The following is a 27,217-nucleotide window of genomic DNA, read 5'->3' as shown; positions in this document are numbered from 1 at the left end:
CAATGCAATACAATAGAAAATTAAATAAAAAACTAATCAACATTAAGGAGCTTCTAAAAACCTTTAAAACAGTCACATAACACTTTCACCATTAGCACAAACGTTCACAGATATTGTCTTGTCGTCATCTGAACAGGCTTCATGAGGGAAGAAATGGTGATCATTTCAGGGCAAAGCTTTTACCTATTCTGAATCCCGCGGCCGATAACAGAACAGAATCCCTATCATTTTGAGCTTACTGTTCAAACAACAACAAAAGGAAGAAAAGAAGCAGGCATTGGTGCCAGCTATTTATTCAGGCCTCTGAGGGAGCTTATCATTTTTAGTGAATTAAATCATTAGTGAATTAAATGGCTCTCTAAATATTTTAGAATATATCAAATGTCACAAAAGCACAGAATATGAATAATTCATGGCAGAAAATTACCTTTGCGCTGTGTGATACATCGAGGACACAAATATCAAAACCGAGTCTGAAAAATCAACATGCGCGGACGTCTAGTAATCTGTGACAAAACAGCCGGCGTATTCTAGAACCGTGCAAGTGCACACTCACATGTGTGCAAAAAGAAAAAGCAGTGTGATATTGTGGTGTTGACGGGTTCTTTTGCCGACTATTATGCTGGAAGGGCAAAGGGTTTCTGGCTCCAATAGAAAGAGCCCCCTTTATGTTTATGCATCGTGGAGACTTTTTTTCTGACAGAGAAATGAGGGGAAAGTCAGTTCTACCCACCCACCCACCTGAGGCTTATAAAATGTTGCCCTCTCTCCTCTAATATGAGTTGTGTATAGAGTTACGGGCCGTTCTTTTTAATTTCGTGTCAATTGCTTTATTTCTCGTGAAATGTAGTAAGACATCTGTCACAAACTGGCAGGATAACGGGGAGAGGATGAAAAAGGAGGAAGAGGATCCCAGGGAGGGGGGTCCCCGGGCCTGGAACACACTGGGGCAAGCAGGGGATGGGGAAGTAGAGGTTGGTGTAGAAAGTACTCACAGATTGATGGAGGATGATGAGGGAATTGGGGGGGGGAATCAGTGTACAGGGACCAGAGCAGCAGGAGCGAGAGAGGCCCCTGTCTCCATGAACATGGCGGGCTCTGAGGTGTAGGGAGAAGCAGGCAGGGTGCTCTAGGAGGCTGAGGCAGGCAAGGGCCCACATGTAACCCCCCTAGCTGGCCAGGTGGGGCTCGCTAGCTCTGGGAGGTGGCTTGGAACAGGTGAGGGTCACCTGACTCATCAGGCCCAGATGCTGCAATCAGCATGCAAAGCACAACAGGGAAGCAGAGCTGAGGGGCTGTGTCTGCTCAAATGCCCATACTGATGGACCTCAGCTTGGGGGCTGCAGGATCTCTGTGGGACTGGACTTTAGACACGTGCCTCAAACCTGGACTGGGGATTCGACTGAGTGACTTGCCGCCAGGTAGGCCAGGGGTTCAGGACAACATCATGGTACCGAGCATTTATTGATTATTTTATCAATTCATCACATTTATACCCCAAGGAAACCAAGATGGTGCACATGCTTCTCTCCATTTTATCCTTGGCAATAACCCTGTGAGGTCGGTTAGGCTGAGATTCACACATTGCAGGGGGTTGGGCTACAGGGCCATTGGGGGTTCCTTCCATCTCTATGATTCTATAGGAGTGAGAGACTGGCTGAAGGTCACCCAATGAGCGTCACAACTAGCTGGGAAGCTGACCCTGGTCTCTCAGGTCCTAGTCCTCTAACCTCCTCCTCCTCCTCCTCCTTTTTTGCCATCACTCGTAGCAGAGTAAGATTGTCTTCCATGAACATGGTTTTAAAAGTGAGTCCGTAAGTGACTGTGGAGGCCAATTCTGGATCTACACGTCCTTCCACAGTGAGGACATAGGTTTCTGGGCGGGAGTCGATCATGGTGAGGGTTTGCCAAGCATGCCTTCCTCTTAGCATGTTTTCCCCTTTCGTCCTGAGTTTGAGCGTCTTCAAAGCCTTGGTAAATGCTGTTTTCTAGTTGGAGCACTCGCAGGCCAGTGTTTCCCAGTTGTCGGTGTTTATACCACATTTTTTAAGATTTACCTTGAGAGAGTCTTTGAACCTCTTTTGTTGACCACCAGCATTACGCTTTCCATTTGAAAGTTCGGAATAGAGTAGTTGCTTTGGAAGACGGTCATCAGGCATCCGCACAACATGACCAGTCCAATGAAGTCAATGTTGAAGAATCATTGCTTCGACACAGGTGATCTTTACTTCTTCCAGTACACTGGAATTAGTTTGCCTGTTTTCCCAGGTGTAGCACTCTAACCACTACAGCACTGGCTGTCATATTGACGATGTATCAGAGCTGTTGTTCAGAAATTGCCCCAGGAAAGAGAGAGAGCTTGAAACAGGTAGGGTACCAGATTCATAAATATTTTACTTTAACATTTGAAGGCTTCCCCACACCGTTTCTTTCTGTTGATAAGACTCTTGCTGCAGAATCATTCCTCCTTTTTTCTTCCTTGCTTCTCCAACATGGCCATGGCTCCTAGTGCTGTGTCAGAGTTTGCTACCAAACATCCTCAGAGTTTCATCGGTGGTTAGTCAGTGAGGCAGCCGAGGAAAAGGAGGTATTTGTGCAAGCAGAAGTGTACTGTGTATCCCTTTGAATCATGGCCTATTTTATGAAGAAAAAGGGCATATTAGATGACACAGAAACTTGAGGCGGAATGAAAACTGCTGATTTAGTTTGTACTTTGAAGGAAGTATATTTTTATTTGCTCGGGGTTATTTGTTTTAAAGGCATGTAGCCAATAAGGCCTTAGGCTTTACTATAGTCAACCAATATACAGGCATTTAAAATGGCAAGTTCATTTTTTTGAGCGGGGTCTGTGGATTGGGGTAGGGGATACCAATTTTTGTTTGCCAGCTAAGATCTGTCAGTTGTTCCACTAAGAATCATAGGAAAGGCATGTTCTTTTAGACTTCTTCCGCTTCTTTTCCACATGGCCAAGTGATCTGATTAATGGTCTGTTATGTTCTGCTTCCTTCCATTTTGTCTTCCTGCTGTGAAGCCAATGTGTGTGTTAAAAATGCTGATCACAGAGCTGACTGTGACAACCACAAGGCCACCTGACCGTGTGCTAGGCCATGATTGGATCTAGACCATATAAGGCGTCAGAGCATGATACTTCTCCCAACCATATGATGATAAGATTTTTCTAGCTCATTTTGGAGAGAATACCGCTTCTTCCTTATTTCCTGGCTGACTACCAGGAAAAGCAATTTTAGTATGGTACTTTGGGTATTTACTGTGGGAATGTTGTGGATAGTAGGAGAGGATATATTGATTAAATATTATCCTTCCTTCCTCACTCATGGTAGTGAGCTAGTAGCAGAGCACATTCCCTTGCACATTGCTGGAAGCAAGTAGATGGATTCATTACCATCATATAAGTTGAGCAATCCGGCCCATGGACTGCGAGAAGATCAAACCTATCCATTCTTAAGGAAATCAGCCCTGAGTGCTCACTGGAAAGACAGATCGTGAAGCTGAGGCTCCAATACTTTGGCCACCTCATGAGAAGAGAAGAATCCTTGGAAAAGACCCTGATGTTGGGAAAGATTGAGGGCACTAGGAGAAGGGGACGACAGAGGACGAGATGGTTGGACAGTGTTCTCGAAGCTACCAACATGAGTTTGACCAAACTGCGGGAGGCAGTGCAAGACAGGAGTGCCTGGCGTGCTATGGTCCATGGGGTCACAAAGAGTCGGACACGACTAAACGACTAAACAACAACAATAATCTGGCCTGGCTTGTCCAGCCTGGATTGTTCCTGGTAAATTTCCCCTTTAGTTCCCTCTTAAAACCAATAATGACACAACAGTCTTCTTTTAAAAGTAATGATAAAGTTTACTTACATTCAGCTCACAGTATTGTCCTGAAGGCAGGCTTTATCTTGTAGTTACAGTTGTAGAGAAAAGAAGTCTGAGCTTGGCCTCAGACTTTCTGCCTTGTGGTTTTCATCCTCTGTAAGGATGAGTCATGTGCTGCTTGCTAAGAGCCAACAAAAAATAGTAAAATAGCACTACTTGGCTGGAGGACCCCCTTGCAAGATTCAGAGAATTCTGAAGGATGGTCGTGGATTGGTTCACATATTTTTATTTTGAAAGGTGCAGGTTTGGTAGGTTCTTGCATGCTGAGCTGAATACCCACATCTCTACTCATCTTAACCTTTCTTTGCTACCATTCATATGTGGGCAAATGTGGTCCTACGGGACCGCCTCTCCTGGTATGCCCCGCGGAGGACCTTAAGGTCCACAAACAACAATACTTTGGAGATCCCGAGCCATAAGGTGGCTAGATTGGCCTCTACTAGAGCCAGTGCCTTTTCAGTATTGGCCCCAACTTGGTGGAACGCTCTTTCCCAGGAGACCAGGGCCCTGTGGGATTTGTCATCTTTCCGCAGGGCCTGCAAGACAGAGCTGTTCCGCCTGGCCTTTGGGTTGGACTTAGCCTGACCCCTGTGTTTTCCTCCCTCATGGCCTGGATTTATGGACTACTTGAAATGAGGCTGCATTTTAATTTTTAATACTGTATTTTAATCTGTATTTTAATTAATTGTTTTTATGTTTTATTGTGGTTTTGTTGGTGTGAGCCGCCCTGAGCCCGGTTTTTGACTGGGGAGGGCGGGGTATAAATAAAATTTATTATTATTATTATTAGTATTAGTAGTAGTAGTAGTAGTAGTAGTATTAGTATTTTCTCTCTCTGCTCCAGCCACCGCAAATGGGCTGCCCTAGGTTAGGCAGTCTCCTAGGACAGCCTTGAGCTAAACCCAGTTTTGATGTGTGTGTCTGTATGTCTCTTCCCCAGCCAACGAACCACCCACAACCTATCCAGTCCTGACTTAATTTAATTTTCCAATTCATTGCTGATGTAGGTAATTATTGGGCGCTCCTCTTCTCCTGCCATTTTCTCCCAGCTGCTCCCATAGGGGAAACCTGGAAACGTTTGTCTCTCGTCTCTTTGGAATTAACACCCCCCCCCCCCGATTCCCAAAATGGCCTGGAATTGATAACGCATTTGTAATTTATGGGTCTTAACGGGAGGTTCCTTTTGATAAGTCGCTCCATAAAGATATCCGCCAAAGTAACTTTAAAATTAATAGATTCTATCTCAGATGCCTATTATTATTGTTTGAAGCCGCTTGGAGAAGAGAAATTATGTAAATTGGTGTCACGCTAGGCTTCTGCACACACGCTGGGAATGCATAACAGCCAGCTTGACGCCGAAATATTTCATCTTGAGCAAGAACAATCATCCGCATTTAGGAGTCTGGTCCATATTCACTCTTTTTGTAAATGGCCCAAGACTGATGGCTATTTTTAAGGGGGGAGGGAAACCTCCTCAAAAAGGAAAAACGCATAAACCTGTCACTTAAACATTCTGAGAGGTGACCAGTTGCCCTTCAAAGTGAAAAAGGCGCATTGGAAAGCAATAATCAAATGCATTAAGGAGCGAATAAAACAGCCAGCCCTTGCTCCTGGTCGCTTAATAGCTAAGTGGCTTTTATTCTGCAGCCCAATACGTGTAAAAGACTCGATAAATAGATCAGGCTCAGGACCAATTAGTGTCACATTAATCTGCAGCAATAATGAAGCGAAGCTGCTGGGGGTTGCACCAGTTTAGCTGTGCCCTCCGCGACGAGGATCTTAAGTCGGAAGCACATGCCGTGTGCGCCGCGCACTGTCGGGGACACGCCGGGAAGCAAATATGGAGAAGGAGCTGTTTTCCGTAGCACTTAGGAAAGTCATCCTTGGGGAAAGAAGGCAACTGTTTAAATGCTGAAGGAGTCTGATCCTCTGTTTGCGGGACAAAAGCGCGACATCATGTAAGCTGGCTTTAGAAAATTAGGTAGCTCCTGCTAAGTCTGCAGTGATATTATTATTATTATTATTATTATTATTATTATTATTATTATTATTATTATTAATTATTATTTCCTTTCGTATTTCTCTTCCTCACCTGTGCACACTTTCCCCCCCAAATGCTTCCAAGCAGAAGGCGGCGAGAGACTGATTTTGGGTTCCCAGGGTCACTGTTCTGTTGCAGCCGCCGTCCTCCTTACACCTCACATTTCACTGGCACATGTGTTTTGTCCTTGCTGTTAAATTGCTGTCAAAGGAGGTGTAGCAAAAGAACCTTCTCGGGTATTGATTTTCACATACAGGGAACATAGTTCATAGCTATTTGATTTGCCACCTGCAGTTTGTAACCGAGTGGACTCGAGAGATTATAAACTTCATTTCAGCATCATGCCCTAGGGCAGAGCTGAATTCTACTAGCTAATGCCAGCGATTATTTCCCTTTTGCACGTGCTGTTGCTGTTATTTAACTTATAGGAATTGTAGTTAAATCACCCAAACAGCCATTTCACCTAAGTGGTACCGTGTTCTTCAGCTTTACAATGTTTTGAGGCTGCAGAAAAATCTCATTTGCTTAATAGAATTGCTAGACTAATGGCTGTTAATTCATCCTCCGTACAATGGGGGATGGGTTGTTCCCATTATCAACTGCAGGACTTCGGTTTAATATCCAACTAGTTAAATGATTTGATTGTTCTCTTTTAATATTTTTTTGTGCTGATACCTCAGAATGGTGGCTAGCTGATTTCTCAGTTTTGTGGCAGAATAATTTTGATTCATTGTTTACTATAGGGTTGTGCTATGTGCTGCTGCTCTTTGACCTATTTGTGCTCCCCACCTTTCTCTCTTACACACAGGGTCGGCTCTAGGTAGAGTCCCAGTGGCGCGGAGCGCCAGGCCGGTAGGCTGGGCGCTGCGCGGCGAAGCCGCACGGAAGCCATGCTGCGCCCTGCGGGGGCGCCGGAGCAATTCCCGCCCCTCAGCGCCAGGTTGGCCGACCTGCTTGAGACTGCCCTGCTTACACATATATAAACTCAAAAAACAATGGTGCAATTTATTAGGAGCAGCTGAACTGCAATTCTGTGCATAGGATATGCACGGGACTCCATTGGACGCGGGTGGCACTGTGGGTTACACCACTGCGCCTCTGGGATTGCTGATCAGAAGATCGGCGGTTCGAATCCCCACAACGGGGTGAGCTCCTGTTGCTCTGTCCCAGCTTCTGCCAACCTAGCAGTTTGAAAGCGCATCAAAGTGCAAGTAGATAAATAGGTACCGCTCCGGCGGGAAGGTAAACGGCGTTTCCGTGCACTGCTCTGGTTCGCCAGAAGCGACTTAGTCATGCTGGTCACATGACCCGGAAGCTGTATGCCAGCTCCCTCGGCCAGTAAAGTGAAATGAGAGTCGTCTGCGACTGGACCTAATGGTCAGTGGTCCCTTTAACTTTACCTTTTACCATTGGATGCAGGTGATTGCTTCTGTCTGCATTGCTTCAATTTGCATTTAAGATCCCCAGGTGCTTCCCAATAAATAAAGACACAATTGACACGGAATTTAGTTTTAGGTTATTGGCATAATTTTGGCCACCGGTTTATTGATTACAGATAGTGAGTGGTTTGTTTTTTTTAAAAAAAATAAATTTTTATTCATTTTTCACAAACATAATAACATTGATTCAAGTTTACATATATTCCAAACTGTTTGACTTCCTTCCTTCCAACAAATGGTAAATTCTGTCAGTCCTAATTCGTATTTTCTATTTACATCAAGTTCGTAACATTGTAGAGGTTATGCTGCTACCCCTAACGTTCTCATACCCATGTAATTGCCTTTAGCATACTCTATGAATTTACTCCATTCAGCTTGGAACTTCGCATCATCCAAATCGCGTACTCTAATTCCATAAATTCTAGAACCTTCGATTGCCACTCAGTAATAGATGGTATTTCATTTGTTTTCCATTTCTGGGCGATAGTGAGTGGTTTGTTTAGACATTGGTTCCCGACTAGCTGCACCTGACCTCAGCAGGGCAGCACTGACGACTGGGCCCCACCATATAGTCGGTACAGGTAAACATCGTGGGGGAGCAATGGTCCAGGATTAGACTCAAGCTCATCCCAAATGCTCCCAGGGACTCTTGTGTGGCCCTACCCAAGTGGCACCAGCCAATCAGCCAAATGGGAAAATTCCTACCGGGCCCCTGTCCCAACAACAGATGACCCACGGCGGCATAGCAAGGTCATAGCAAGACCCTAAATATAGGTAGGGTGGGAGGGTGATCCGGTGCACGAAGCGAAAAGAGGAAGCTCTACGCAACGTGCAGTGGTATATAAAGGTCCCTCGGTTAATAAACAAAATTCCCCATTGGCCAGATCTGCCCAGCAACCGAGAGACCACCAATCAGGTTGTTGTGGCTATCCATTCACTCCCACCCACACAAACAGTGAGGTCAGTCCTGATGATCTCACCGCAACACATGCCCTCTGTGAGGAGGACTCAATTTCTGAAACACATTGAACTTCATTGAAGGGCAAATATTAGTATTTTAGTAGAAATTCAAAAAAATATTGTAAAAAAGTTCAACAATTTAAATGGCTAATGTGAAGTAGGAACCCAGTCAAAGAAAAGAAAGGGGGCATCTAGCCTCTGCTTGTTTGTTTTCATCATTCTCTGAGTTTCTCTGTGATAATCTTTTACAAACAACTGCAAAGCTTGAAAGTCTTGACAGAGCAAGGAAAATCCTGGTTTCTGATTTGATTCCAGAATGCCCCCTTTTTCCTTAGGAAGCCCCTATTTTCATTGGAGAAATTTTGGAGGGTCTGGTTATGCGACTCCCAAGCCAAGGAGATAAGTAACTCTACAACCTTTAGAAGACACCTGAAGGCAGCCCTGTATAGGGAAGTTTTTAAATGTTTAATGTTTTATTGTTTATATATATATATATATTGGAAACTGCCCGGAGTGGCTGGGGCAACCCAGTAAGATGGGTGGGGTATAAATAATAAAATTGTTGTTGGTTGTTGTTGTTTAGGACGTCCTTATTTTCATTGGAGAAATGTTGGAGGATAAGAATTAAGCCCAAGTTCATGTAATGGCATTTATGCATTATGTATTCATCCTTTTTACAAAGACTTCTCCCTCTCCTCACTTGGTTGTCTTCCTGTCCATTCCCTTCCTGCTGTGAAAATTTAGGCCGTAAGTTCTCCTTAAATAAATAAAACTTTTTTTAATTTAAATTGATTTTTAATATCAAGTAGCAAAACGTAGCCATACATGGAAAACATAGCTTAGTAGTTGTACCGAAAAGAAAGAAAAATAGTGGCTGCTTGTTGTAGTTTTACGCTTGTGGTAGTTGCCTTTACAAGAAAGGCAATCAAATGGAAGAATCTCTCCATAAGGTTCTGTGAGTCGATGGAGGGTGAAAAAGCATGTTCGATTGCCTTGACGAAGCCAATAAAAGGATGCCGTGTTGTATAGAAGGTGTGAGTCTTCCCCCCTCCCAGATCAATATTGCTTTTGTGAAATGGTTAATTCGTCCATAAGCACAATGGCCCATGCCTTCAAAATCCAGGCTTCAAAAAGTTTTGCATTTAAAGTTTTCATTGTTTTCTCCCAATCACTAATCTAGCTGCATTTAATAAATGGAGAATGAGGTTAAGTTCTTGATCTGAGGAGTAAAATAAGATGGTAGGGCCAGTTTTTGGGTCTGCTTGTAGCAATTGTCCTATCATTTCATACCCTCCAACATTTCTCCATTGAAAACAGGGAGGTCCCATTCTAGAATGATAATTTTCCTATTTATACCCCACACATCTCACTGGGTTGCCCCAGCCACTCTGGGCAGCTTCCAACATATATAAAAACAAAACATTAAACATTAAAAAAAACCCTTCCCTATACAGGATTGCCTTCAGGCGGCTCGGGGGTCAGATAACTCCATACCCTCCAACATTTCTTCAAAGAAAATAGGGACATCCTGACTTAAGGAAAAGCGGGACAGTCTGGGATCAAATAGGAAACTGGGGTGGTTTCTCCAAATCGTGGACGGCCCTGGAAAGAGACACTTGTAGGATCTATCATTTGATTGTTTGAAAAACGTTTTCCCCAAAGGGGGTAATTTAAGGGCAAAACCACCACATGTATCCTAAAGAGCCAGATAAATTGCATACCACCCAATTCCGGATTCACAGAAGCTGGGCCGGCTTCTGTTTGAAATTCTGGGTGTCCCGCCTCTGCCTCCACCCGCCTCCTCAGCCTCCACTGCTGCTGCTGTACTTTGGAAGTGGGCACACTGCTTGAAAGCACACTTCCAGAAGCAGGCACACCAATTCTGGCAGCTGCGCTGGCCAAGGAGGCTTGGCCACACTGGCTGAGAAGGGCTGGTTGTTGTGCTGTTGTGCCGAGGAGAGCTGCCTGATCTCTTCCTCCTCCAGCAGCTGTCTTAAGGTGGCCTGCCCCCCACAAATCACTGGCCCACTCCCCTTGATCCTCCTTCTGCCCACCTGTCTCCTCTGCCCACTCCTCAGGCTCCTGCCCATCCCTGACACTTGTTTACACCCTTAGCCTTTCTTCTGAGAAAGTCCACTCCAGCTGTTGCATTAAATGTTCAACAGTATACCAGAAGGAGCATCTCCACCCCCATCATTCAGCCTGGACACTGAGGTCCAGCTCCGGGGGCCTTCTGCCGGTTCCCTCAATGCGCGGAGTGAGGTTACAGGGAACCAGGCAGAGGGCCTTCTCGGTAGTGGCGCCCGTCCTGTGGAACGCCCTCCCATCAGATGTCAAGGAAATAAACAACTGACTTTTAGAAGACATCTGAAGGCAGCCCTGTTTAGGGAAGTATTTAATGTTCAGCGTTTTATCGTATTTTTAATATTCTGTTGGGAACCGGCCAGAGTGACTGGGGAAACCCAGCCAGATGGGTGGGGTATAAAAAAATTAATTGTTTGTTTTTGTTTGTTTGTTTGTTTGTTTGTTTTGTACATTTCCCTTCTACATGGATTTCCAGGCTGCTTATAGGCTCATGGAAGGTGACAGCGGTCCAGGTATCTGGTCTGTGTGCGCGCATGAACATGGGCGCACTGCAATCTCGCCAAACACTCCCCTCTCTTTAGCAATTTTATTCTATTTGAGGCATTGAAAGGCCGCAGTCGATTATCCCACAAAAGCAGCTTCAGCCTTCTCTGTTCCATGTGGCGGCGAAAGCCAATGTGCCAGAGCTAATTGCGCATGCAGACGCTCTCAGCACCATGTGGAGATGTGCATATGGAACAATAAAACAATATTTTCTGCTTTGCTGCACAAGTGTATCTGCTGGAAGTGCCTCCACCACAAGTGTATCTGCTGGATTGCCTCCACCACCCATTGCAGAGTCCCAGAAATGCGTAGTGTTTTACATCCCGACTCCTCAATAAAACACCGCTCTGGAGCCGAGCCTAGAACTAATTTCGGGGCCGATCTGTCCAGAAGGCTTACGTTACTGAGGACTGGCTAATGATTCTCTCCACTGAAAGGCAGCTACTGTTGCTTTCAACTGCAAAGATATTTACAGTTTCAGAGGGCTTGTGCTGGAAATAACACAATCGGTCAGGAAGAGCTGGTGTGGCTCTATTATCCTTGCTCACTGGTCTGACACATCCTGTCCTTTTATGTGTTGAATGAACAGTGAGGACTGGTGACAGAAGAGGGCCGTTGAATCCCCTGGAAACTGTTTCTGCAATGCTGATGCAATCTTGCTGTTGATGGCTAATTTGTATACATTTGGCGTTGCTAATTCCGGTGCACGTTGCATGTTTTGCTTTGTGGTCATTGCCTTACATTTGGGTGGAAGTTCTTATTGGCAGATTGTTCAGGGCAACCTCTAAGGCAGTGTTTCTCAACCAGTGTGCCTCCAGATGTTTTGGGACTACAACTCCCATCATCCCTAGCTAGCAAGACCAGTGGTCAGGGAGTTGTAGTCCCAAAACATCTGGAGGCACACTGGTTGAGAAACACTGCTCTAAGGGTTGACTTAGTCTTATACCAGGCATCCCCAAACTTCGGCCCTCCAGATGTTTTGGACTACAATTCCCATCATCCCTGACCACTGGTCCTCTTAGCTAGGGATCATGGGAGTTGTAGGCCAAAACATCTGGAGGGCCGCAGTTTGGGGGTGCCTGTCTTATACAGTACCAACCTTTCCTAAGCTGATGTCCCCTGTTATAAGAAAAAACTGCTCCTTTACGGGGTATTCGGCCCTTATATAGTCCTTACGTGGGTTCCCTATCGATAGGAGAATATAACAGAGGCCAACCGGAGTATACTGAGAAGCAAAGCGGCTAGTAAGTCTGGTCTTTATTCAAGGAACTGTTGCAACAGGGTCCCCACTCACCACACGCAGGAGGAAGGAGAACCCTGAACAATGGTGCTACAGTGGTACCTTGGTTCTCAAACATAATCCATTCCGGAAGTCCGTTCCAAAACCAAAGCGTTCCAAAACCGAGGTGCGCTTTCCCATAGAAAGTAATGCAAAATGGATTAATCTGTTCCAGACTTTTAAAAAAACAACCCTTAAAACAGCCATTTAACATGGATTTTACTATCTAATGAGACCATTGATCCATAATATGAAAACGATAAACCATGTACTGCAGTCACACAATCAAGCAATCAGTAGCTGGACTGGGTTCTACCCAGGCACAAAAAAAGAGCCGCAAAAACAAAAATGCAAAATAAATAGCAAAAACAAGACAGACCTTAGCTTAACACTCGAAACGGAAGTGTGCCACTCAAAACAGAAGTGTGCCACTCAAAACAGAAGTGTGCCACTCAAAACAGAAGTGTGCCACTCAAAAAAGAAGTGTGCCACTCAAAACAGAAGTGTGCCACTCAAATTGGAAGCGTGACCTCAAAACGGAGCACATTTGACTTCCAAAAAAAGTTCGCAAACCAGACTACTTACTTCCGGGTTTTGATTCTGATAATTGTGTCTGAATCCTACCAGTTAATATTCTTTGTAAGCATAATGATGTAGAGGCTTGGGTACTTTACTTGTTTTCTGGCTGCACTATTCATTTTATAGATGATCCTCTATTGTCAAGTTAATGTTTACGATTATTAAGAGTGAGAGATTGACTGGAAGTTCTACCTCTCATTGCCTGCAGCGCGACTTCAGCGCCGAGGGTGCATCTATGCAATAATGAATGATACCTGCAGCCTCATCTTTCTTAGACAGGGAACCGGCTATCTATATAACTGAAGTTAAAATGTGTTCTGGCTTGTATTCTCAACTTTTGCAAAACTGTCGCGCCAGGCCTGGGTTAATTTGCATTGGCAGATAAAAGGTTTTTAGAGCACAAAGACAGATGTTGCAAATCTGGGGTGGTTGTTTTCTTCTAAGCATCTTTTTTTTAAATGGAAGAGCAAAAATCCTTTGCGGAAATTAGAAGAGTTATCTCCTGTTCATCTTGTATCAGGAAGTTATAGATTTGGGGGCTTTAAAAAAGTAAAGGGGGAAAAGGAACCAGCTTGCTTGTATCAGCAGGCCTATAGCCTGTGGAAGTCAGCTGAAGGGCTATTTCCATACTTAGAGAAGCATTGCCATCCTGCAACCAAATTGTGGTCTTATCCTTTTCTGAAGTGCTTTTTATTATGAGGGGTGTATGGTTTTTGTTTTTTATACCCACAGCATGCGTCCATATGCAGAATAGACACTTAAGGAGGAGCCTGCTACCGGTACCTCCGGTGCTGGTTGCGTGTGGAGACCCTTTAACCCTTTAACCTATAAGAAGGCCTATAAGAACTGCTGTTGCTGCTGCTATCAGCCAGGAGGACTCCCCTGCTCAGCGCCTGGAGGCCCCAGTCCTGCCACTCACCACCTGGCCCAGGGCGGGGTCTGATGGGCTTTATAAAGGACTGTTGCCGCCGCCGCTGCTGGGCAGAGAGGGCTCCATTCTGTTTGTTTTTTTTTTGTTTAAATTCCTGTTATTTTTTACCTATGTTATTTTAAACTGTATTAAGGATGTATTCTTAGTTTTAGATTTTGATTCATGTCGAAATTGGTTTCTATTCGGTTGTGTATTTTTTGATGTGGCTTATGTATTGTTTGTGACTTTTGTAATTGTGCTATTGTTGTATTGTTTTGATATCTGACTGGAAGCCGCCCAGAGTGGCTGGGGAGACTCAGCCAGATGGGCGGGGTACAAATAAAAAATTATTATTATTATTATATTATTAACCTGGCCTAGAAATAAATTCAAACAGGACTCAAATTTTTGGTTTGTTTTTGGCAGAATTTAGGCCACAACTTTATTGATTGCAAATCAAGTGAATGGTTGCATAGGCTCTGGTTCGGCTAGCTTCCTGCAGCATTGCAGGCAGCGCTGACACTGGGCAGGAACCATAAGTCAGCCTTGGGTGAACACCTGGGACAGAGGCAGGCAGAGCCCAGATGAGCCCTGAACTCAGGCTCAGGGCACAACCCTGCTCGGGGAAGACCAACCATGAGTCCTTGGATTTCTTATACCCATCGTATAGAGCAGTGTTTCTCAACCAGTGTGCCTCCAGATGTTTTGGGACTACAACTCCCATCATTCCTGACCACTGGTCTTGCTAGCTAGGGATGATGGGAGTTGTAGTCCCAAAACATCTGGAGGCACACTGGTTGAGAAACACTGGTATAGAGATGGCTAGGCATCCTGCCACGTCTATCAACAAGAACCAGAGCCTATCCGCCAACCTTATAAGTTGTGATGATTTGCTACACGGCAGGCGAAACCCAAGTGGCACTAGCCAATCAGCCAAATGGGGGAAATTCCTGCCGTGCCCCTGTCCCAACGACAGGCGACACACGATGGCATAGCAAGGTCAAGCGCAAGCCCTAAAGATAGGGAGAGGTGGGCGGGTGTTCCAGTGCACTGAGACCCGAAAGAGAAGCTCAGGGTCACGTGCAGCAGTTAAATAGTGGTCCCTCTAACTACGTACTTTGATTGGCATGCCTATAGCTCAATTGCTCCCCGTTAGAGGGACAACCAATAGGGTGTTGTGGTTGCTCCAGTGTTCCCGCCCCAACACCTAGGCCTGATTGCCAGGTCCCATTGCAACACGTGCCCTCTTGTTAGGGAGGTCCTGATTTATATAAATAATGAGAAGCTGGATTTTATTTGTGTAAATATTTGGTTCCTTTCAAGCTGATGGGGAATTAATGTTCAACTCTGATGGTTTTGAGATGCTGATCTTTTCTGACCCTCTAAGTGTCCCTATTTTCCAGGGATGTCCCTGATTTAGAGAAGCCCTCCTGGTTTCTGATTTTGATCCCAGACTGTCCCATTTTTCCTTAGGATGTCCCTATTTTCTTTGGAGAAATGTTGGAGGGTATGGAATTAAGCAACCCCCGAGCCGTCTGAAGGCAATCCTGTATAGGGAAGTTTCTAAAAGGGAAGTTTTTATGTATGTTGGAAACTGCCCAGAGTGTCTGGGGCAACCCAGTAAGATGTGTGTGTGGGGGGGTATAAATAGGAAATTTTTCTCATAACACATCCATATATCCAAGACGAGAATTGCATGCAATAAAATGCAGTACGACAAAATTGGTGGTGGATTTTGACAGAGCAGGAGACCTCCAGTCTGCTGAGGGTAGTCAAGCTGCAGGAACACAAGGTTGTGGAATAAAGTATGTTCTTCCAAGTCAAGAACATAACATCTGTGTTGGGAGACAGATGGGCTGGATAGTGAGATGTTGCTTGCAATAGAATCCCAAATTAAAAGTTACAATGGCTTCTAAATGTCAGTGGCTGCAGGGGTTGGAGCTGAAGCCTAGATTGTACGGAGACTCCTGGGGATGTCGCCACAATTTAGCTTCCAGACTTGGCAACCCCCTCCCCCCCCCCAACTTAATTAACATAGTTTTCCTCATGACAGCCTCTGTCACAGCCGCAAGGAGAGTTGCTTATGTGAAGCTAATCTGGTGATATTTTGTTTTAACCATTTCCTTTCTGCAGGAAGCCACTCTATGGATTGTTTCAGTATAATCAGAACATGATTGGGCTGGAATCATTACCCGATCCCTCAGATACCTGGGACATTATTGAGACCATTGGAAAGGGAACGTATGGGAAAGTCTATAAAGTTACTAATAAGAAGGATGGCAGCTTGGCAGCAGTGAAGATTCTGGATCCTATCAGTGTAAGTAAAGAAGAAAGTTAACCATTTGGTTTCCCTTTCCCCCTAACAGATCCAAGGCCCCCGGCACCAACAGATGTGATCCTCATACTCAGTAATTGGATGAAATGCAAGTATTTTGGGGTAATTGCTTAGTTGTACAAAAATCACATTATGACAAGAAAGCAGGGGCGGTAGCTGTTCCAATATTGCATTTAACCCCAACTGAACTCAGACGCTTCTGTTTGTGTGCAGAAGTTGGGCGTCTGTCTGTGCTGGGATCTAGCACTTTCTTTGGTACTGAAAACTAAACTGGATTCACAAATCGCCTGTGCCTCTGCACTTGCAAGGCTTAAGAAGTCAACTCCGAAGATAGGTGGAGTTCTCAAGTTTCAACATATTGCAGCAAAAGAGCCATTGTTGTTTAGTTGTTTAGTCGCGTCCGACTCTTCGTGACCCCATGAACCAGAGCACGCCGGGCACTCCTGTCTTCCACTGCCTCCCGCAGTTTGGTCAGACTCATGTTGGTAGCTTCGAGAACACTGTCCAACCATCCCGTCCTCTGTCGTCCCCTTCTCCTTGTGCTTCCTGGAGCAGGAACTGGCAAGCCACTCCAGTACCCCTGCCAAGAAAACTCCATGGACAAGGGCAAAAGGCAAAAGACCCATAATCTCTCTGAAAACCAGGGGTGTAGCAAGGGGGACGATGGGGGCGGGGCACCCTGGGTTCCAGCCTGGGCGGGTGACAGTCAGCGTGCCCCTCCCCGCCCCCCACCTCCGCCCGTGCGTGCCGTACGGACACTCTTGCCGTACGCTCTTATGTGGCACCTCTTTATGGGCTGCTGTGTGCCAGCGGCACCCCACATGGACTGTGCATGTGCAGCATCCTGCACGTGCGCACTCCATACAAGGTGATGCCCATGTGCAGTCCTTACGGGCTGCCACTGCCGCTACCGTGCAGGTAGTGTGCACCCCCGCTACTCCAAAGCCAAGCCCCAGGCCTCCCGGTAAACATCCCGCTTGGCATGGCGGGCAGCTGCTGCCACCGCCCGCTGCACCAACCATGCTCAGGAGGCTCAAGGCTCGGCTCTACGTAGAGCGCATGCGTAACTACCCCCCACGACTCCAAAGCCTCCAGCCTCCCGGTAAACAGCCCGCTGCTGCCCACTGTGCCGAGCAGGCTCAGGAGGCTCAAAGCTCGGCTTTGGAGTCGCGGGGGCGCGCTCTACCCCTCTACACATGCACGCTACGAGTGACGCCCCACCCCCGGGTGCACGGCAATTTGCTGCCCCAAGTGAAGCAGCGGCTTCCTACACTGCTGCTCAAAATGCCACAAGTGTCTAGGTTTGGTATTGTTTGTGTGTAGGACATGCATAGATAATGGGTTGTTTTTTTTTTAAGAAAAGGAGATACACAGATTATTATTTTTAATGAAAAAATAGTTATCTGAGAAAACTTAGAGTCAAGTGAAATGATTTATAAATGAAACCTAAATGGTTTGAGGAAAAGCAGAGTTTATGGGAATAAGGTGAAGAAGAAGAAGAAGAAGAAGAAGAAGAAGAAGAAGAAGAAGAAGAAGAAGAAGAAGAAGAAGAAGAAGAAGAAGAAGAAGAAGGAGGAGGAGGAGGAGGAGGAGGAGGAGGAGGAGGAGGAGGAGGAGGAGGAGGAGGAGGAAGGTAAAGGACCCCTGGATGGTTAAGTTCAGTTAAATTTGACTATGGGGTGCGGCACTCATCTTCACTTTCAGGCTGAGGGAGCTGGCGTTTGGCCACAGACAGCTTTCCAGGTCATGTTATCAGCATGACTAAACTGCTTCTGGTGCAGTGGAACACCATAACAGAAGCCAGAGCACAAAGAAATGCCATTTTACCTTCCCGCCACAGCGGTACCTATTTATCTACTTGCATTGGTGTGCTTTTGAACTGCTCGGTTGGCAAGAGCTGGAGCAGAGCAATGGGAGCTCACCCCGTTGTGGGGATTCGAACTGCCGATCTTCTGATCGGCAAGACCAGGAGGCTCAGTGGTTTAGGCCACTCTGCGTGGCAGAGTTTATAGGAATAAGAGCCAAATCTGAAACATCAGAAGAAAGTTTCATTGCATTCCATGGAATTTATAACCTAACAGGTCTTCTTAAGTATGCAGGCAGGCAGAGCAGTCGTATTTTACCCTAACAGGTGAGTGAGGAGGTTTGCTGGCAATGCAACCATTACACCCTACTATGAGCAGGCCAAAAGGTAGGGTGTGTGTCAGGGGATTGTTGCGGCTACTCTCAAGTAAAGACGCTCCAGTCCGATCTGTCTTTTAAGGTTTTATTGTGCATACTATTTACAGTGCAGAGATAGCAGAAAACATGACCTCCTAGTCACTCGCAGAATCCAGCAATGGCGCCCTTCTGCTTCGGGGCCAGCATAATGGCTTGGGGACCCCGAAACGCCACCCCCTAAACCTGCATTTGGGAGCGCGCCTCAATTCGGGCGCCGGAAGCGGCTGCGCCCCCTCTTCCACCTGTTGGCTGGGGCTCTGATGCCTCACTGAGCCTTCCCTCCATTCCGCTCCATTCCTCATTCCCCCACCTGACCCGCTGCTCCCACTCTCGCTGGGCGAAGTGCTGGTCAGGATGACGGGGGGGGGAGGCTTCCTGTAGGGAGTCCCCCTGACAGGGCGTCTTTTTCTTTTATCTTCCCATTGACTACAGCGGGAGGTTATTAACCACGGGTCACTTCCTGGGGTGTGATGGCATCTCTGTGTCTGCGCCCATTGCCCCTGACACACAGCCTTCCCCCTTACTCTGCTAGCACAATATCCCTGGAAGATGAGCTATCACGGGAACAAGCTTCCCATCGGAGGGCTAGGGGATTTCCATTGGCATAAGAATTGCCCTACTGACATACTCCCCATATTCAATAGCAGAGCTTCCCAAGGCCCCTCAGCTGACTTCTGGCTAAGGACAGGATTGATCCCTTTAATCTTTCTAATGCTGCCCCAAAGCCATGTTTATGTGACTGCTATTCAGTCTCTAGGTGTGTTATGTCATGTAACCCGTCCCCAATAAAGCTGTTCACTTTGTAAAGTGCCCATCTCCGTGTGTCTCCAATTTAGGATGTGGATGAAGAAATTGAAGCAGAATACAACATCTTACAATTCCTTCCTAATCATCCCAACGTTGTTAAATTCTATGGAATGTTTTACAAAGCAGATCAATATGTGGGCGGGCAGCTGTGGCTTGTTCTTGAGGTAAGATATTTTGTGAGACGAAATCTTAATTAAAAGAGGGGTTTTTCTTTTTGTTTGTTTTTTACGAGCTAACTCAGGCATCCCCAAACTGCGGCCCTCCAGATGTTTTGGACTACAATTCCCATCTTCCCCGACCACTAGTCCTGTTAGCTAGGGATCATGGGAGTTGTAGGCCAAAACATCTGGAGGGCCGCAGTTTGGGGATGCCTGAGCTAACTGCTTCTTCCAAAAATGTAGAAGCAAAAATATTGGCCGACCATTCTTCTCTGAAGAATTCTGTATCTTTCCGCTCGTGGTTATTAATCAGAGGGTAGGAAATGCAGTGCCAGATGTTTCGTCTACTTAGCATATTTGCTTTTCAATATGCCTGAACTGAAGTGGGCCACTTCATAGAGAATCAGGCTTCATCCAAATTTAGGTAGATGGCAAATTGATCCATACTCATTTGGGCTGTTCCCAAAGATTTGGGACTGATTTGGAGGTGCGAAGGAATCAGTCAGTATATTTGTGAAAATACGGTATATACTTCTCCCAACCTCTCCAAATGAAGAAAACCCCTTTGAGGGAGGAGTGAGAGATGTAGGGGTACAGTTTTGTGATGGACAAATATAGCTTTTAACCACAGGGAATCATTCTGCAAGGGCTCTCCAATCACAGTACTTTGGGGAGGGGCACTGAAGGAATGTATTCAAACAAAGCACCTCTATTGTGTACTCCCATTTCCACACATGTCAAGGAAGTTTTTTTATGTTTCTGAGCACAATTCAAAGTGTTGGTGCTGACCTTGAAAGCCTTAAACGACTTCGGTCCAGTATACCTGAAGGAGCGTCTCCACCCCCATCGTTCTGCCCAGACACTGAGGTCCAGTGCCAAGAGCCTTCTGGCGGTTCTCTCGCTGCGAGAAGCCAAGTTACAGGGAACCAGGCAGAGGGCCTTCTTGATAGTGGCACCCGCTCTGTGGAACACCCTCCCATCAGATGTCAAGGAAATAAACAACTACAGTGGTACCTCGCAAGATGAATGCCTCGCGCAATGAAAAACTCGCAAGACGAAGGTGTTTTGCGATGTTTTCGGCGCTTCACAAGACGAAGTTTCTCGATGGCTTTTTTTTGCTGCGGCAAACTGCGCTTTCGCAAGACGAAAATCTCGCTAGACGAAGCGACTCGCGGAACAAATTACTTTCGTCTTGTGAGGCACCACTGTATCTGACTTTTAGAAGACATCTGAAGGCAGCCCTGTTTAGGGAAGCTTTTAATGTTTAACAGACCAATGTATTTTAATATTTTGTGGCTGGGGAAATCCAGCCAGATGGGTGGGGTATAAATAATAAAAAATTATTATTATCATTATTATTATTATTAAGATGGCAGCAATAATGTCCTCTGGCTGCCTGTCCTTGAAGTGCAGATCCAGTGGGGTCCCTCCCCTAAAAAACCCCTCCCCAACACCTACTATTTTACTAGCTTTGAACACAAAGAAGGACTCCCTTATGCCTTTCATACTGGTTGTAAAGTTGATCTGAAATGGTCGAGAGGCATGTTCTTCACCGAAAATTCAAAACAAAACTTCACTGTGCATTTCTAATGCCCCAGTTTTGGAAGCTACTATTTGTCTCATGTGTGGGCTATGAAGTTATCGGGTGAGAATTTGAAGGAGGACACGGTTTGAAGGACACCCCTGAACCACTGCAAATGCCTTTCCTAAACTCTAAGCTCATTCCATTCTATCTAAGCTTATTAGCTTTCCTAAGCTCATTCCATTCTTTCAATTGATCCGACCGGCAGTTAAATCATACAGCTTCATGTTTCTTGGGATGTCATCCTCTCGGGACATATTGGGTGTTGGTTCCTGTCCTGATCAGGTTGTTGTAGCCTTATTGGAAGAAGCAGGCAAAAGCGAAGGAAGCTTCAGGCCTGTCAGATCTACTTTGTGGGCTGTTGTGGCTGGAACCCACAAATCTGCTGAAGAAGAAGCCACGAGGCAAAAGAATTTATGAACAGGGGGCTTTGGATCATGTTTGGAGATTAGGGATTTGATTTCTTTTCGGTTCCAGACGTGAACTGAGCTCAGAGCTCTTTCATGCATATTCCCACTCCTTCATTTCTGTTCTTCATTTCTGCAGCCCAATTCGAGTGCGGAAAGTTGATTTGCTGTTATTCTGCAGCCCAATTCGAGTGCGGAAAGTTGATTTGCTGTTATTGTTAAACAACTGAGATTCAGGAACCATTTATTACAAATCAACTAGAGATCTGCCAGTAGATCCCTGAGCTACCACTTGCCCACCCCCGATTTCAATCAGGGAAGCCGGTTTAAGCGGAAAGGGTTAAACATCCCCTCCCCCAGGGACTGATTTCCTGACTGTCTTGCTGCTTTGCTTATTGATAAAATTCCAAACCCTGCAGGAGCCCCTGTTGATGCATCCGCTGAATCACATCCAGTTTGCCCTTCAGAATAATTCACTCGTGGTTTCACCCCCTCTGGATTGCAGTCATCAAACTGCAGGTGGGGAGAAAGTTAGCAAAATGTTAGCATTATTGACCCAACTGAAATACCCTGCGCTTCAGGATTTGCATACCAATTTTGTCTCTGTTGTGCTGCAATTGCTATTTATAACACTTGAATTCAATGAAAGAAACTCCATACAAAAGGGCTCGATTTTTTTTTTTGATGAAATCATATATTCTTTGTGATGTGGCTAACTTCTGGGGGTGAAAATGTAATTAAAAGTTCTTGTTTCCCCTCAGGGGATCTTCGTTCTGCCAAGCTTATATTCTATGAGCAATACCTTTCTCACTCAGAGCTCCTTTGAACACTTGGACCTGTCATAACTAAAGTGGTATTATTACCTCAACGTGAGGGGAGGAAAAAGGAACTTTTTCTGCAACCCTGTTCACTTATTTACAAAAGTGAGCACACACACACCCCCGACACAAACCCCTTGCCTCCCCCCTGGCCTCATGCACCAAGTTCTCAACCTTCCTCAACATGGCTACACCCAGATATTTCGGATTTCAGGTCTCATCATCCCCAATCACTGTAAACCCTCCAAGGGTCCCTATTTTCCAGGGATGTCCCTGATATAAAGAAGCTGTCCCGGTTTCTGATTTGATCCCAGAACGTCCCACTTTTCCTTAGGTCTAGGACGTCCCAATATTCATTGGAGAAATGTTGGAGGGTATGGAGTTATCCGACCCCCGAGCCGTCTGAAGGCAATCCTGTATAGGGAAGCTTTAAAAAAAAATGTTTAATGTTTTGTTATGTTTTTAAATATATGTTGGACGCTGCCCAGAGTGGCTGGAGCAACCCAGTAAGATGTGTGGGGTATAAATAGGAAAATCCTCATTCTAGAATAGGACCTCCTTGTTTTCAATGGAGAAATGTTGGAGGGTATGTCACTGGCCATGCTGGCTGGTGTTGATGGGTCTCCAGCTGCTATTGGACGACATCTCCCATCATTCCCAGATAACCAGGGCCAGTGTTCAGGGATGGTGGGAATTGTAGTTCAAAAACAGCTGCCGTCCCACGTTTGGGAAACCTTGATCTAGAGGGCCTTAGGTGGAGGAAGGCCACTTTGTGCTGTGAGGCCACAAGCCTGTCTTTTCCTAACCCCAGTATGAGACACCAAAACAGAAACAAAGGAACATCCACCACTGTCTAGGGTTGCCAGACTCAAGAGAGGACGGGACTTCTGTGCCTTTAATTGCCCTGCTCTCTTTTGAGTCTGGAAACCTTGAAGAGAAACCAGCAGACCCTTTGTTTAATTTCCAAGCGAAGGGTCTGCTGGTTTCTCTTTAAGGTTTCCAGACTCAAAAGAGAGCAGGGCATTTAAAGGCACAGAAGTCCTGTCCTCTATTGAGTCTGGCAACCCTACCACTGTCCCTCTCACCACTGTACCAGACTTTTAGGAGACATCTGAAGGCAGCCCTGTTTAGGGAAGCTTTTAATGTTTAATAGATTATTGTATTTTAATGTTTTGTTGGAAGCTGCCCAGAGTGGCTGGGGAAACCCAGCCGGATGGGCGGGGTATAAATAATAAATTATTATTATTATTATTATTATTATTATTATTATTATTATTATTATTATTATTTATTTATTATTATTAACAACTACATGTTCCTAGGCCAACTCATGTTGGCATGAGCTCACACCTCATCTTAATAGTGTTGTTATGGATCTAAACAGCAAACATATGGTGGTCAGAGCTGCTTCGAGGAAATATACTGGTCTGTCTAGAACTATGTGATTTCATAGCTGATATATTCTACTGGTGAATGCAATAGAAAAAAGACACCAGAGTGATAGCAAAATAGCTACTGGAGAGAGATGAGTGATGAACTAATGATGTGGGCAAAAATCCATTTAGAAAGGTTTTAATTTTACTTTTTCTCTCGTCGTTTTAGTGTGTGGAAAACTTTAGTGTGTGGAAAACTATAGATGGGGGAAATGTTTGCAAGAAGCTGTGCTTTTCTGGATTCTGAATGTTTCATCTCAGTTGTTGGCAGAATGCGCCATCAAGCCCCCGAGTATAGAGATATGTCTGCCATCTATTTTATATTGCCTGCCAGCAGGAGCATTGATGGAGTGAAGGTTTGAAATGATAGTAATTTGTTGCCTCCCAGTTATCAAGTCCATCAATCGTGTCCCTTAAACACACACACACACACACACACACACACACACACACACACACACCTGGATTTTCCTTCACACAAAAAGCAGTTTTGGAAGAGAGACAGCATCAGTATAAAAGTATACCACTTCTGATACACACACACACACACACACACACACACACACACACACACACACACACACTATTTTAAAACAAAGATGAATCCCATAAGAACAACAACCCTCAATTCAGTTTAGGTAACTTTGGGCGAGGACCATAGCTCAGTGGTAGAGAAAGTGATGCATTGTGTGGAGGAGGTCCCATATTCAGTCCCCCATCAATCCAAGTGACACAGCAGCATGCCGGTCAGTAACCACAGAGTTCAAAGTTGGAGTTAACCCCTTATTAGCAAAAAAAAAAAGCATGATCTCCACAGACTTGGTTCAATGTCAGGCCTAATGAGCAGCTCGTTCTCGGTGGTCTTATTCCATGAAAAGCAGTTGCCGAGAATGAAAGTCCCCATCTCCACACAGCTGTCTAAGTCCCCTCCTCTCCAGGGCTTTCCCCAAGCAATGCCTGCTCCACCCTTTTCACGCCTCTTCTGATTCTGGGAGACCAAGAGGGAGGGAAGCTTGTCGCAGTAGGAGGAGGAGACACCCGTGCCTTTTCACCAGCCCAACTCATCTCTGCCTCTTGGCCTCCCTCCCCTCCACTCTCCTCCTTCAGCTTCTGCCTCTGATTCTGGACTGCCACAGACTCTTCCCCGCTCACTAAACCCTGTTACATCTTCAGCTTCTGACACCTTGTATTCCCAGTCTTCTCTCTCTCCTCCCTCTGACCATTCACTGCCGTCCCCCCAAGCCTTCCTCCCTTGGGGGTTCTCCAGCTGGTTCCTTCCATCATTCTTCTGTGTCCAACTTGTCCATGAAACCAAGAAAAGAAAGACAGGAAGAACCTCTGCTTGAGACCCTGGAGAGCTGCCTGTCAGAGTGGGCAAAACTGCGCTAGAGGGACAAATAGTCTGACCTAGTATAATGCAGGTTCCAGTTCTCCTATGTTTTTATATTCCTAATTTTTCTACCTCTTGTGTCAGGCCCAAGGGCTGGCGACTGATCAGACCTACAGCCTATGAGCCTTTTACATTAACAACAGTATCAAAGTTAGATGACTTCGGAATGTCACTTGAAGCAAGAACCTATCTATTATAAGCCATCCTAGTCCCTAACATGGAACCCCCATTGGTTTAACGGAACCTTAGGGTCTCATTCTGATCCCCACTGCATTGACCCTTTAAAGTGAATGTAAAGAGAAGGCAATGAAGAAGGAATAGTTCGGTCGGTAGAGTGTGAGACTCTTAATCTCAGGGACATGAGTCCTAGCCCCACGTTGGGCAAAAGATTCTTGCATTGCAGGGGGTTGGACTTGATGACCCCTGAAGTGTAGATGGGTTCCCACAGGGTAAGACACAGTGATAACAGAACTAACAGAACTGGACAACCAGGGTAAAGCAACTGCTTTTATACATCTCTGAAGGCCTGGGCCACTCCCACTCTCAACGTGATTGGCTGTCTAAACTTCCAAGCTGCAAATCATGGCTCAGAGCTTAAGGGCCAATGGCAGAGGCCCAAATCCTGAAATGTTCTGTGATTGGATATCATGTATCGAATCAGAACACGGGGCTCAGAATCCTTAGTCCAGACTCAAGCTCAGACAAACACAGACCACTGATTGCATAACAACCCACGTGGTCCCTTCCAGCTCTACAATTCTGATTTTGCAGTGGGATTTGCTTCCCTCCTGAAATGAATGGAGAAGGCTTTATGTCTAGGGGAGCTGCATTTATCCATGGAGGCACTGCACTCATTAGTAACCTTGTGATGATGCCAAAGCCTTTGACCCCTGAGATATATATTTTAGGACCCACCCTAATTCTAATGTATTTTAACTGTTTTTAATACTGTGTTTTTTAAAATGGCCATAACCCACCCTGGAACCTCATGGTGAAGAGCGGGAAAGAAATTAAACGGGTAAATAACAGGTCACGAGCATCCTTGATTTCGTCTATGTGAAGCAATGCTATGTGCAGGCATTTGGAAAAGCTGTCACATCTTTCCTTCTAAAGGTGAGAATGGGAAGCCCATGAAGTTCACAAGCTTATGGATTTTGGCTTCTATTTGGAAACAGAAGCATTGTGGGAATCAGGAGGGCCTAGTTTCATTTTCATGAGCTTACAGTCCAGGGTCAAATCTCTTGTGTACATCTATTATTACGGATGCATGAAAGCAGAGATCTGCAAGCTAAACAGGCCTGTTGAGTGACTAACAGGGGGTCTTACTCTGCTTCTCTTTCCCCTCTTCCGCCCCTTTTTGCAGCTGTGCAACGGAGGTTCTGTCACAGACCTTGTCAAAGGCTTGCTGAAGTGTGGCCAACAGTTGGACGAAGCTATAATCTCGTACATCTTATACGGCGCTCTCCTGGTAAGGATGTTCATTAAGCTTCTAATGACAGCAGAGGGTGCAATTTACCCAACTGATGACATTTTCTATTTATAAATGATGGCGCGGCTGACAGTAAAATGCAGATTTTGTTATAGCAGCAGGGGGGGGGGCTGTTTGCAAGATGTGATGCAGCGGGCCGATGTTTCTAACAGTGTGCATGCAGATTGTTTTGATTGCCCTCCCTGAAATTAGGGAAATTACATTTCAAAATGGGAGTAAGCATCTTCTCTCTCTCCTCTCCTCCTTTTTCTCCTCTTTTTTTCCTTTTTGGCACCAGGGTCTTCAGCACTTACACAACAACCGGATCATTCACCGTGACGTCAAGGGGAACAACATTCTCCTGACGACAGAAGGAGGAGTCAAGCTTGTTGACTTTGGTAATGAACAGCTTCTTTCTTTAGACCAGGGTGTCCATTTTTTGACTGCATGGGAAAGCAGAGAAGTCTCTTCACCTGAGTGTTCTTTCGGGGTGGAATCTTGAAATGAGAAGGCACAAAATGCATGAACGTAGCAATGCTAGAAAAGGGGTTGTAGCTCAGAGGCAGCAGAGCTCACGTTTGTAGGCAAGAGTGCCCAGGTTCGATACCTGGAATCTCCAGGTAGGCCTCATTTGAAATCCTTGAGCTGCACCCAAGGGTCTGCTCAGTATAAGGCAGCCTCCTGTGTTCTCAGGTATGGGGAATAGGATGAAGAAGCTGCTAGTCTATCTGGTTACTCGCAGGAAGCCTGACCAGCAATCAGGTCAAACAAGCTGGAGGGTGGAGCTGGTGAAATCATACAAGCTCCCAGCCTCCTGCCAGTGGCTTATAAGTCTTGGATGGAGTCATGGGAGGAAGGAGGCAGAGGAGA

At 45.6% G+C, this 27,217-nt stretch overlaps 1 protein-coding gene across 1 annotated transcript in view; it reads left to right on the top strand.

Moving 5' to 3' along the window:
• The window catches only part of MYO3B (myosin IIIB), a 253,454-nt gene that overhangs the window by 17,475 nt on the left and 208,762 nt on the right, over nt 1-27,217 (top strand). Inside the window, exons 3-6 of the mRNA XM_060281215.1 lie at nt 15,863-16,046; nt 19,121-19,255; nt 26,243-26,347; nt 26,646-26,745. Coding sequence (XP_060137198.1) covers nt 15,863-16,046; nt 19,121-19,255; nt 26,243-26,347; nt 26,646-26,745 — 524 coding nt within the window. The remainder of the gene's footprint in view (nt 1-15,862; nt 16,047-19,120; nt 19,256-26,242; nt 26,348-26,645; nt 26,746-27,217) is intronic.

Source organism: Zootoca vivipara, chromosome 1 (genome assembly GCF_963506605.1).
Source record: "Zootoca vivipara chromosome 1, rZooViv1.1, whole genome shotgun sequence".
Classification (NCBI taxonomy): Eukaryota; Metazoa; Chordata; class Lepidosauria; order Squamata; family Lacertidae; genus Zootoca; species Zootoca vivipara.
This window is presented reverse-complemented; position numbering and strand designations above follow the sequence as displayed.